This window comes from Haematobia irritans, chromosome 4 (genome assembly GCF_050003625.1).
Source record: "Haematobia irritans isolate KBUSLIRL chromosome 4, ASM5000362v1, whole genome shotgun sequence".
Classification (NCBI taxonomy): Eukaryota; Metazoa; Arthropoda; class Insecta; order Diptera; family Muscidae; genus Haematobia; species Haematobia irritans.
The window spans coordinates 60,465,029-60,478,236 of NC_134400.1; the positions used below are offsets into that span (position 1 = coordinate 60,465,029).

General features: G+C 33.6%; 2 protein-coding genes across 2 annotated transcripts in view; one reads left to right on the forward strand and one right to left on the reverse strand.

Annotated features, from left to right (window-relative positions):
* olf413 (DBH like monooxygenase olf413) overlaps nucleotides 1-13,208 on the reverse strand; it is a 341,496-nt gene that overhangs the window by 147,447 nt on the left and 180,841 nt on the right. The window lies entirely within an intron of this gene.
* LOC142233265 (uncharacterized) lies at nucleotides 688-1,931 on the forward strand. The gene is made up of 4 exons (XM_075304116.1): nucleotides 688-811; nucleotides 1,326-1,339; nucleotides 1,468-1,794; nucleotides 1,866-1,931. The coding sequence occupies exons 1-4, from the start codon at nucleotides 688-690 to the stop codon at nucleotides 1,929-1,931; spliced, it is 531 nt and encodes a 176-aa protein (XP_075160231.1).

Genomic DNA, 13,208 nt, shown 5'->3' on the forward strand with positions numbered 1-13,208 from the left:
AAAATAGTGTCTCTAGCAAAACTAAACAAAAACACACACTTATGATCGGAATAGAGTTTCGGTGGTTACGCGTAATGCATAAAAAGATATGATATAATCGTAAGGTGAAGTTTGGTTTACTGAACAAAAATAAGCAAAGTCCCTCTAGAAGACGTCACAAAAATTCCACTTCTCATAATTTGTTTAGTTGTTCTCTGGGTTGCAAATGGTTTGGTCGGACACGGAGTTCTCATAGGGTAATCAAAACGAAAGAAAAATGTAAGTAAAAAATTAGTAATAATTCTATTATATATATTTATTTCATATTTATATATTTATTTCATATTTATATTCAATATATTCAACTATATTTATTTCATATTTATATTCAAATTTCAGGTGCAGTTTATTTACTTTCTAGCAGGATTGGACCTCCATAACAACACATACGCCTAACAATGCAGCGACAAAAGAAGTGCCAATTTGAAAGTAAATGCGTCTTACCACGAATATTAAAATAATTCCTTGTTGTTTGTATAGTCATAACTTAATTATTTCACTTATAAACTAAATAACATATTTAGTTAAAGTCCAAATATAAATTTGGCTTAATAAAAAACTATAAAAATCATTCTAGCAAAATTAGTGCTTATTTAGCTAGCATTTTTTCACTATCCTTTTCAGTGGGTAGAGAAGTGTGTACAAATTATGTGTGAATTTTCAGCTACCAAATTGGTGGTTATCGATAATGCAGAGAATAGTCTATTGGTTATATTCAGCGACATGTTCTCGTTAAACTCTCCGCTAAAACACATGGGGTGTAATGCGGAGCGTAAGTAGGGGTGTTTATAAATTAGTAGCTATATAGTTAGGTATTCGCTGCTTCCCAGAACAAGCGGGTTGTTATTTAATATTACGTTGCTCACCCGTAATATTACGGGTGAGCAACGTAATATTAGAAGTTTACCACAAGCGAATTTTAGAAGTTTACCACAAGCGAATAACTTACGATTGCTTTTAACATCTGATTGGCAAATTTGTAAGTAACATTCGCATTACTGTTTGATGCGAATTTTGGAAGAACATATTTTGACATATTTGAAATACTCTACAATAAGTACACAAAAATATTCGCCTGAATCAAAAAACGATGAATATTATGCGAAAAATGAAAACATTATATAAAGTGGGTACACGCGAAGTTTGGAAGAACTTTGGTAATTGTCTTGTCTTCTCATAACGGTGAAACAAAATGTTGTAAAGTGTCTACAGGCGAAGTTTGGAAGAATTTTCGTCATACTTTATTTTTTTAATCACGGTAAACAATAATCATATCCTCATTTCAGTGCCGGTAGCGAAGGTGAGTAGAAGTGTTTTTTTGTTTTCTTGTTGCAAAAAGTGTTTAGTTATTTCAACACTGGTAATTCATTTTTAATTTAATTGTTTTTACTTCTAATCCTAAATATTTTTTTATTAATTTTTACAAAGCAAATTCAGACAAAAAATTATTCAGAAAATATAAATACGTTAAGTGAAATTCGAGACATGATAGCTGAACTGATTAGAAGAGACGAGGCTAATAGCAAAAACATAAATGAACTGATTGAAAGAGACAACAACAACAAAACACTTATAAGCACATTAACACAAGAAGTATTGACACTTCGAAATGAGATTCGGGAGCTAAAAAAAGGAAACATAGTTTTGCAAACGGACGATGAATCTACCCTAAATAATCTTCCGTTCTCAAATGCAGAGGATCTAAATCGTTTTGATATTGAATTGAAACAAAACAAGGATCTAGTTAGAGATTTGGTAAGTTTCTACCTTGCATTGTTTTTTATCATATTTTATTATATTGTTATTTTTATAAATATATTTTTTAGAAACGTATGCTATTCAGAATAGTCTTGCTTTGTGCGTCAAGTCATAAAAAGAGTGCTGATAGATGAGTTAGCGATGCAGTTCACCTGGAGAGGCACCAAGGAAAAAGGGTGCATCCAAAATTTTTTCTTCGTTTCTATAATTAGAGGTAAGTTTAGTTTTCAGTGTATTTTATTTTTAAATTCTAATTTTTTTGTTTTAAACAGAAATAGTACACCAAAAATTCAACCACTCGGAGGATATAAAAACTAACCAAGTGGTTCAGCAGCATTTTGCACATGCAAAAGATCGTGTGGAAAAACGGCAGAAATAAATTTAGGATACACATTATTTTGTTTAATTTAATTTTTAAGTTTGTTTAACTAATGAATTTTTTATACTAGTCGTTATTATACTAGTTTAATATAAAATATTTTAATACATTAAACTGTATACGTCTAATTTTATATTTACTTAATTAATTAAATAAAACATGAATGTATTGAATATCAAAGAAAAAACAAAACAAAAAATCGTGTTTATAAACTTCAGGCATGCGAATCTTTTGAACTTCTTTTAATAGGTTTTAATTGGGTATTTGAAGAATAAAATTCGAATTACAGACGAATATTCAGGAAGATTTGTGGAATAAACTTCCATATACTTCTTTCAAACTTCCAGTAAGCGAATTATTTTAGCTTATTTAAAAAGAGTCGCATTCCGTGTAAGGAAGAATATAAGAAGAATGCAAGATGAACGTTTATACGAACGATCGTACGCTTGGGCGGAATTACCGGAGAATCTTTTATGAAAGTCCATTCAGTTTATTTAAAATTCTTCCAAGCGAATGATATATTATCATTTTGGAAGATTTGCGATTCGGACACAAGTACTGGCGACGGGGGATTCGAGTTCGAATGTCAGATGAACGTTCGCCGCGAACGAAACGTTGCTCGTGGCGAATTGAGGAAGATTCTTCAGTGAGAGAAAATGTTTGCAGGGATAACTCCCATACCTGCATACGTGTACAACACACACAATTCTTTTGTGTGTGTGTGTGAGTGTGCGTTTTAGCAATAAAAGCACAAACAACTTTGCAACGCAACAAGAATATCATATTTCACGTTTTTTGTAGTTTGTTTCCTGATTTTTTCACATTTAAATCATTCATCACTTAAAAAGGCTTATATTAATTAAAATATGTGGAAATAATGCAGTTTTTGGAGTTTGTTTATATATGGGACGGAAAATTAGAAACTAAAAACAGATGATGAACATTTTCGTCAATTTGTTTACTGGTTTCATTAAATCAATGAAAGATTTTCATCAACTTGATGACCAAAAATGTAATGTAAGTTTCTTCATGTAAGTTTCTTCATTGAATTGATGATGGTGTTTTTCAAATGAAAACAGAATACATCATATTGAACACCGATTTCATCAAAACAATGTAATTTCTACATTAATTTGATGAAGATTTTTTGATGATTTCGTTTCATTAATTTGATGATGTACTTTTCTATCAGTGCGGTATCCCCCACAATAGAACTACAAATTAGTGGTATTAAAATGAGATTTAGTTATATTACCCGGAGTCGACTCCGGAGTCGAGGCTGATGAAAAATGCTGGAGTCGGAATCGAGCAAAACTGGCTTGCTACACCGAAAGAATTTTCTTCGTAAAACGAACGAAAAATTTCGTTAAAATTACGAAATTTGTCATTGTTTTACAACCAAAGAAACTTTTCATTAAAAGTACTTCGTACTTTTTACGAAGGAAAGTTCTTCCAAAATTTTCGTAGTTTGTAAGAAAAAAATCGTACTTTTTATGAAGAATCTTCGTACTTTTTATGAAAAATCTTCGTACATTTTATGAAACAATTTCGTTCCTTTTATGAAAATGTTTCGTACTTTTTATGAAAAACTTTCGAAGTTTTTATGAAAAATTTTCGTATTTTTTATGAAAAACTTTCGTACATTATTTTTCAAAAACGTTCGAACTTTTAGAAAAAAATTTATAGTTGAAAGTGCAATTGGTTGTAGTTACATGTGTGAAAATGACATCACTAGTTTACATCTTAAGTTTTTGAATAATTTTTAGATTTATTGCTTCACTTTTATTCATAGCGCGCTATCACCCAAATGAGAAGTAGCATAGACTTGCATTAAAAAATAGAATAAAGGAATACACTCAAGCACATTATAAAAGACAATTTAATGCCGCGAACGGAAATTGTACAACTTCAATGAAACTTCTTCGTTATTTCAAAGAAAATGTTTCGTACTTTTTATGAAGAAATTTTAACGCAGATGTTTCGTAAATATTCGTAAAAACTTCTTCACAAAATTCATGAAATTTGAAGAAAGTTTCGTTAAAAGTACGAACTTTTTACGAAGAAAAGTTAATGTAGAATATTTCGTAGAAGTCTCGTATATTCGTAAAATGTTCTTCGTAAAATTTACGAAAATGAATGAAAATTTCGTTATTTTAATGAAGAATTCACGAAGAATAGTTAATGAAGAATTCTTCGTAAAATTAACGAAGAGAATTCTTTCAATGTAAGCCGATCTCTTTTCCAAAAAGCCTAATGTGTACACTAACTAACTGTGAAAGGTTTCAACATCCTACCAGTAAACAGCTGAGAAATATGCAAATTACAAAAATATAACGTTTTTTAACATATGTTCCCACTTTGGGGATTGTGGGGATTTTTGGTACCAATATTAGGAATGGTGTATTCAGCATTATTTCTTAAAACAATTTTAAATTTTTTTAAAGTGTGCAAAATTTGGTGGAAATCGGTTCAGATTTAGATAGCTCCCATATATATGTATTGTCCGGTATACACTTATATGGCCACCGAAACTAAATTTTCACTCCGAGACCAAAGTTTTACTCCGATTTACTTTGCACAGGTAGCATAATTAACATTCTAGCTACGCATTGGTTGAAATCGGTTCAGATTTAGATATAGCCCCCATATATATCTTACGCCCGATATGAACTTATCTGGCTCTAGAAGCCAGATTTTTTAGTGCAAGGTTTTGGCGCATTTGCCTAAGCACGGGTCTAAATATAATATATCGTTGGAAAGGTATTTGAGAGAGCATTATTTGAAATTGACAATACATATATATGGGAGCTATCTAAATCTGAACCAATTTCCACCAAATTTTGCACATTTTAAAAAAATTGCACAATTTAAAAATATTGAAAATTGATTTAAGAAATAATGCTGAATAACCATTCCCAAAAATTGTACCAAAAATCCTCAAAATCCCCAAAACGTTAGAAATATGCAAATTACAAAAATAGTAATTTGCATATTTCTCAGCTGTTTACTGGTAGTATGTTGAAACCTTTCACAGTCAGCCGGATCGGATGAAATTTGCTTCTCTTAGAGGCTTCGAAAGCCAGATCGGCTTATATGGGGGCTATATATAATTATGGACTGATGTGGGCCAATTTTTGCATGGTTGTTAAATACCATATACTAAAATAATGTACCAAATTTCAGCCGGATTGGATGAAATTTTCTTGTCTTAGAGGCTCCGCAAGCCAAATCTGGGGATCGGTTTATATGGGGGCTATATATAATTATGGACCAATTTTTGCATGGTTGTTAAATACCATATACTTACATAATGTACCAAATTTCAGCCGGATCGGATGAAATTTGTTTCTCTTAGAGGCTTCGAAAGCCAAATCGGGGGATCGGCTTATATGGGGGCTATATATAGATATGGACTGATGTGAGCCAATTTTTGCATGGTTGTTGGAGACCATATACTAACACCATGTACCAAATTTCAGCCGGATCGGATGAAATTTGCTCCTCTTAGAGGCTCCGCAAGCCAAATCGGGGGATCGGTTTATATGGGGGCTATATATAATTATATACCGAGGTAGACCAATTTTTGCATAGTTGTTAGAGATCATATACTAACACCATGTACGAAATTTCAGCAGGATCGGATGAAATTTTCTTCTCTTAGAGGCTCCGCAAGCCAAATCTGAGGATCGGTTTATATGGGGCTATATACAATTATGGACCGACTTGGACAAATTTTTGCATGGTTGTTAAAGACCATATACTAACATCATGTACCAAATTTCAGCCAGATCGGATGAAATTTGCTTCTCTTAGGGGGTCTGCAAGCCAAATTTGGGGGTCCGTTTATATGGGGGCTATACGTAAAAGTGGATCGATATGGCCCATTTGCAATACCATCCGACCTACATCAATAACAACTACTTGTGCCAAGTTTCAATTCGATAGCTTGTTTCGTTCGGAAGTTAGCGTGATTTCAACAGACGGACGGACGGACGGACATGCTCAGATCGACTCAGAATATCACCACGACCCAGAATATATATACTTTATGGGGTCTTAGAGCAATATTTTGATGTGTTACAAACGGAATGACAAAGTTAATATACCTCCCATCCTATGGTGGAGGGTATAATAAGGCTCCAAGTTGCCCGACTTGACCAAATAATGTATAACAACCCACACTTGACCACATATCTTGGCGAGATCTAACCAATATCCTTGTAAAATCGCCACTGATGGATTGCAAAAATTGTAAATATTACTAAAATTGTCCTACATCTCGAATACATATGTATCGCCTGATAAATCATAAATGCTCTTTTTTACAATTGCATTAAAATTTCTCTTGCTTCATATTTCCCATATTTATACCCTTCACCACTACTGTGGTACAGGGTATAATAAGTTTGTGCATTTGTATGTAACGCCAAGAAATAGTGGTCATAGACCCATCTTTTACTATACCGATCGGCTTAGAATTAAATTCTGAGTCGATTTAGCGATGTCCGTCTGTCTGTCTGTCCGTCCGTCTGTCTGTATATGTAATTTTGTGCACAAAGTACAGCTCGCAATTTAAGTCCGATCGTCCTCAAATTTGGCATTGAGCCGTTTCTTGGGACAGAGACAATCGCTATTGATTTTGGAAAAAATCGGTTCAGATTTAGATATAGCTGCCATATATATTTATCCCCGATGTGGTCATAGTTAGCGTGTTTATCAACCGATGTTCTTCAAATTCAGTATATCCGAATATTTTATGAGTCTCGAAAAACTTGCAAAATATCAGCCAAATCGGTTCAGATTTAGATATAGCTCCCATATATAGCTTTCGTCCGATTTAGACTCATATGACCACAGAGGCCAAAGTTTACTACCGATTTTCGTGAAATTTTGCACAGATTGTAGCATTGACATTCTACCAATGCTTGGTAAATTTGATTGAAATCGGTTCAAATTTAGATATAGCTCCCATACATATCTTTCGTCCGATTTGAACTTATATGGCCACAAAAGCCAGAGTTTTGCCGTGATTTGCTTCAAATTCAAATAAATCTCTTTTGTACAATTGCATTAAAATTTCTCTCGCTTCATATTTCCCATATTTTTTACTAACATTGTGTTTCATCCCAGGGCGTTAGCCGAGTTAAATTTTAATTCTAGAGTTTTTGTAGAAGTGCAAAAAATTGTTTCCATTAAAAGTATTTGTATCTGGAAATGCAAACTTTTATATAGCTCCCAGCTAATTTTAAGTAGTTGAGATGGTAACACAAATGTTTGTCTACATAGTGGTGAAGGGTATAATATAGTCGGCTCCGCCCGACTTTAGACTTTACTTACTTGTTTTTTACTAACATTGTGTTTCATCCCAGGGCGTTAGCCGTTTTAAATTTTAATTCTAGAGATTTGTAGAAGTACAAAAAATTGTCTCCATGAAAAGTATTTGTATCTGGAAATGCAAACCAGCAAATTTGAAGTAGTTGAGACGGTAACACAAATGTTTGTCTACATAGTGGTAAAGGGTATAATATACTCGACTCCGCCCGAATTTAGACTCTACTTACTTGTTTTACCAACGATTTCGTTTGTTTTCCATGTACCACGTATGTTTAAGCGGTTTTTGATAAATTCATTTTTTATATATTTATTTTTAGCTGGATTTATTATATAATTTAATTTGTTATTAAATATATTATATTCTGTCTCTTTTGATTTATTATTTTTACTTTTTCTAAACTTTTGATACAGTTTTTTTTAATTTCACAATATTCTAAAATGGTTTTGTTTAACCGGGGGTTATCATTTATTTATTTTTTTTTGTGTTTGTTTTACTTGTGTTAATTTTTTGTATATTTCATTAAATTTGTTTAAAATGATTTTAAATTGATCTTCACAATTATTATTCTGGTTTGTTTCATTCCAAGACTACGGAAGGTACTAGCATCCACTAACTCCGCTCCAGATTTCATTAAAACATCGGAGGGCAATTGGACAACATCCAGTGAGGAGACGCTGGAGATACTATTGGACACACATTTTCCTGGAAATCAGACGGTTGAACCATGTTCTGGCGGTGCTACAGTGGCTCAACGGTCATTTCCTATCGAGGAACTTGTATCGGAATCTAGTATAAAATGGGCCCGGACCTGATGGAATTACTCCGGCGGAGTTACAAGCAGTGACTGACAGAATTATCCCTTGGTTGACGTTGATACATAAAGGATGTATAAACTTAGCATATATTCCGGAAAAGCGGAGGGAAACAAAAGTCGTTTTCATACCTAAAGCAGGAAAAGCCTCTAACTCTAGTGCGAAGGATTTCCTACCAATCAGCTTATCCTCATTCCTAATTAAGACTCTGGAGAGGATGAACTAGCTTAGAACTAGCGTCGATTCATGTTTGCTCTCGAAACGACATCATGCATATTCGAAGGGCAGGTCTACTGAGACCGCTTTGCATGAACTAGTCAGCTTTATCGAAAGCTCACTATCTGTCAATGAATACACAGTCGTGGCGTTTCTAGACATCGAGGGGGCATTCAATAGCGTCCATCCGAGCTCGATATTGAATGGACAGCCAACTCTGAATATTGATCCATGTATACTTAGGCTGCTAGACGAACTGCTAATGAGGAGACGTATTTCAGCCACACTAGGACAAGCAAACATGCAAAGGTATGTGAACAAAGGCACTCCCCAAGGAGGAGTTCTATCACCTCTTCTTTGGAATGTTGCTATAAACAACCTTCTGGTTTCCCTAGAAAAATAAAGCATAAAAGTGGTGACAAACGCAGACGATGTGGCCCTAGCAGTCAGGGAAAAATTCCCATCCACAATCAGAGATGTTACTCAAAGAGCCCTCCGGATGATAAATGGGCAAAAGAGAATGGTCTTGGAGTAAATCCTGCCAAGACAGAATTAGTCATGTACTGCAAAGACCGCAAAACTCCCACGGTTAAGTCCATACACGGATGAAAAAGACTGTTTTTCATATGTTTGGCTATAAACATTATATGTTTGGAACACAAATTTTTAAACACAATATTTTTGAGTGCACGCATATAATGTTCATTAACTAGCATAACATGTTTGGGACATATATGTTAATATGTTTGAACATATTATGTTTGGGACATAAAATGTTTGTAAATATAATATGCTTGGATGCAAACATATATTAATTTAGAAATAGCCTATAAACATATATGTGTTTAGTAGCTTGGAGCGCTATTTATCACGGAGCGATATTGAATTAAGTTGGTGGTTTTTGCTTGTTATTACAAAATTAACATTTTATTTTTCCTTGGGCAATTGATCAGCTACTTCTTTGATCCTTACAAACTGTGTGGTCCGCTGTTCGAATCCCCGTCCGGCAAAAGGTAAAATTAAAATAAAAAAAAATCATACAATTGAATAATTTCTTCTACAATGTTTGTATTACAGAAAAAGGTGCTAAGAACTAAAAAATCTCGTGGAAGTGAGAAAGATGTGGGGGAATATACAATTGGGCAGAAACAAAATTTTGAGCATTCAGGTCGAAAACCTATGTTGTTAGCACCTATATTACCTGTTTATTTTCATAATTCATTATGATTGTAAATATATAAATAAATAAATAAAATTTTGAGCACAATATTGTTTGGGAGAATTTTTTTAAGCATATAATATTTTTGGGTGCAAAATGCTTCCAAACATATTATATGTTCACATAATAACATATTGTTTTTTGGAAGACAACATTATTGAATTTGGATGCAAAAATACAAAATGTTTGGAAATTGACTACCCAAACATATATTGTTTAGACCAATATGCTTTCAAACATATTATATATTGGAAGAGATCAAACATATAAATGTTTGGGCACTACCCAAAAATGTATATGCTTGAAGCAAAATATGTTTGGGAGTATATGTTACAGAAGCGATTTTTTGTGAGCGTGTATCCTTAGGGGGTATTGAAATTCCCTTTGGTGAGTGTGCCAAATACCTTGGCGTTATTCTGGACAGGAAGCTGAACTTTAGGCTTAATATTGAAGAAAGGGCGAGGAAAGCCACGGTAGCTTTGTACTCGTGCAAAAAGGCAATAGGAAAAAAAGTGGGGACTAAAACCGAAAATTGTGCATTAGCTATACACGGCAGTGGTTACACCTATAATGCTGGTGGCCGGCACTTCAGTAACCGGCAGGTTTAGAGTTCAGCGTATGGCGTGCTTGTGTATCTCAGGCGCATTCGGTAAGACAGGAACAGATTCCCTTAATGTCATGCTGCATCTATTGCCTTCAGACAGCGAACTATCGCTGTGGTCGGAAAAAATGTACGGTCACAGTACGGTCCTCAGAATAATGCCAGATGGGCCTAACGTAGTGGATTACATTCTGGCGAAACCACATTTTTGGACAAAAAGTTTGAAACTCTAATTCTCAATAGGGAGGCGTGGTGTACACAGACCCCGGGGAATACAAGATATATAGATTTCTACACTGATGGCTCCAAATTGGATGGACAAGTGGGTTTCGGAGTATATTCTAAAGATCTGGAACTTCGAACAGCGAAAAGATTACCTAATCACTGTAGTGTTTTTCAGGCTGAAATATTAGCAATAAGAGAGGTGGCGAATTGGCTGAGAAGTACACGCAAAGAAAAAAAAACGTTTGGAAAACGTTTTTCTTTTGTTAGAGTTTTTCGAATTGCTTCGAAAAGTATACACTTTTATCACCAAAAAAATTCGTTTGTTACAAAATGTTTATTTTTTTAATAAAAAAAAATTATTTTTGAACCAACAACACAATCCATTTCGTTTATATCAAACACTGTTCTTTTCCGACTTTAGGTTTTTAATAAGACACATTTTACAGTTCATAGTAAAAATTTAATATAGTAGAATGTAATGTTGAACATTTTTTGGGAATCTTCCGACAATATCTGGAATATATGTAAAAAAAAATAAAAAAAAACTTTGGTCGAAGCAGGCATTGAACCCACGACCATTGGAATGCAAGTCGGACGTAGCAACCACTGCTCCACGGTGCCCAAATAAATGTATTTTTCTGTTAAACAAACTTTGTTTATTTGGCTCGTGGGCGCCGCAAGCTATGCTATATAAATATAACTTATATGGGTACTTGTCTATTGATGATAATAACGGCTACGTAGCTCAGTGAATAATGTGTTGGTTTACAAATTGCATGGTCCGCGGTTCGATTCTCCGTCCAGCCGAAAGGTAAAAAAAATTTAAAAATTTAAAAAATCGTATAATTTCTTCTGCATTGTTTGTATTACAGAAAAAGGTGCTAAGAACTAAAAAACTTCGTTGAAGTGAGAAAGATGTGAGGGAATATGCAATTAGCCAGAAAAATTTTTTTTTGAGTTAGTCTTTATGAAATTGTTTTTACATCCTGGAAAAGAATAAACGTTTATCACAAAAAGTATATACTTTTCTTCCAAATACGGCCATCGACTGCCGCAAATCTCTCAACGAGATGGCTGAGCAGTACAATATTCACCTAATATGGGTGCCTGGCCATAGGAACATACCGGGGAACTGTCAAGCAGATGTGTTAGCAAGGCTAGGAACTACCTTACATATACCAGGGGAACTAGAATCTGTTGGTATGTCTCTGGTAACCTGCAAGCTCTTACTGCGTAAGAAGGCCGTCATAAAGTCAAATGTTCGATGGGAGAATTGCAAGGGTTGTAACGACGCCAATTAAATATGGCCCCATTTAAACTTGAATCGCACACTAGATATGCTAGTGTTCTCAAGACTTCAGGTATCACTTCTGATATCTGCTATAACGGGTCGCTGCCTGATAGGCGAATTTGCAAAAACTATTGGTGCGATATATAATGACTATTGTACGAGCTGTCACGAGTAAAATGAATCAATTAGAATTTATTTATTTATTTATTAGTTTAATCTTATAATTACAGTGTAGGAGTACAAATGCACATTAGTAAAAAGGTATATAAAGCATAAAATTACATACATTGAAACGACAAAGAAGAACAAATTATAAACTTGTAAAACAAAATTTAGTTTGTTAGAAGAAGAAAAAAACTAAAGCAAGAATTGAATTAATTATATTAAGTTAACTTAAATTAAATTTAAATACTTTGAAAGTAGATTACTCCTGATAAATTGTTTGTATTTCTCGTTTAAATTGAGAGATATTGCTGATTTTCTGAACAGAATGAGGTATTTGATTCCAGAGACGTAATATGTTAATAAAAAATTGCCACTCAGACGCACGAGTACGAAATCGTAAATTAATTTGTTCCCACGATTGGATCTAACAAAGTTTATTCTCTCATACTAGGCTGTCCATTACATCTCTTTTAAAGAGAACATGTTCTCTTTTTGTGTTCGTATCTTTTTGTTCACTCTCTTTTTTTGGTGCCGTATTTTTATGTCCAACCGTGCTCTTTATGTACTCTATTTCAAAAAAAAATCCTAGATTGATGGAATTTTATTTATTTAGTAGGAATTCGCCACAATTGTTCGCCACTAATTGTTTACTGGTTCATGGAATTATTAAAGGCCGGAACACAATTGCGACGTTTCGACGTACGGCGTTAAAATTAGAAATAGATGTAATTGAACGTACGACGTAAATACGTCAATACGTTGTCGTCGTCAATTGTGGGCGAGATCATAGGAACATGTGTGTTTTATTTTTGACAGCGTATTTTTGAATTTATTTTGTATATTTTTTAAGAAAATGTTATTCTTTTTGTTTTTTTGTTTTATTATATATTTCTTTCGTTGTTTCTATCATTAGAAACTATTATTATTTTAATTTTAACATCAATAAAATTTTTCATTATTTAATAAAGAATTTTTGTTATTGTAAACTCTTTTTTAGTTAAAATGTTCTCTTTTTTTAAAGCGAAAGTTCTCTTTTGAAAATTATCCATATGGAAACCCTATCTCATACAAGTATGATGGAGTTTTCAGATAAAAAATTTTGTGCAGGAACGTAAGCGCCCTAGTTTAGAGAAGACAATTAAAAGGAATCCCATATAATCTGATAGCG

Coding starts and splice junctions, on each gene's coding strand:
- LOC142233265 (XM_075304116.1), top strand. CDS start 688: ATGTGTGAATTTTCAGCTACCAAATTGGTGGTTATCGATAATGCAGAG. Junction 1,795..1,865: donor AGGATCTAGTTAGAGATTTG/GTAAGTTTCTAC, acceptor TATATTTTTTAG/AAACGTATGCTATTCAGAAT.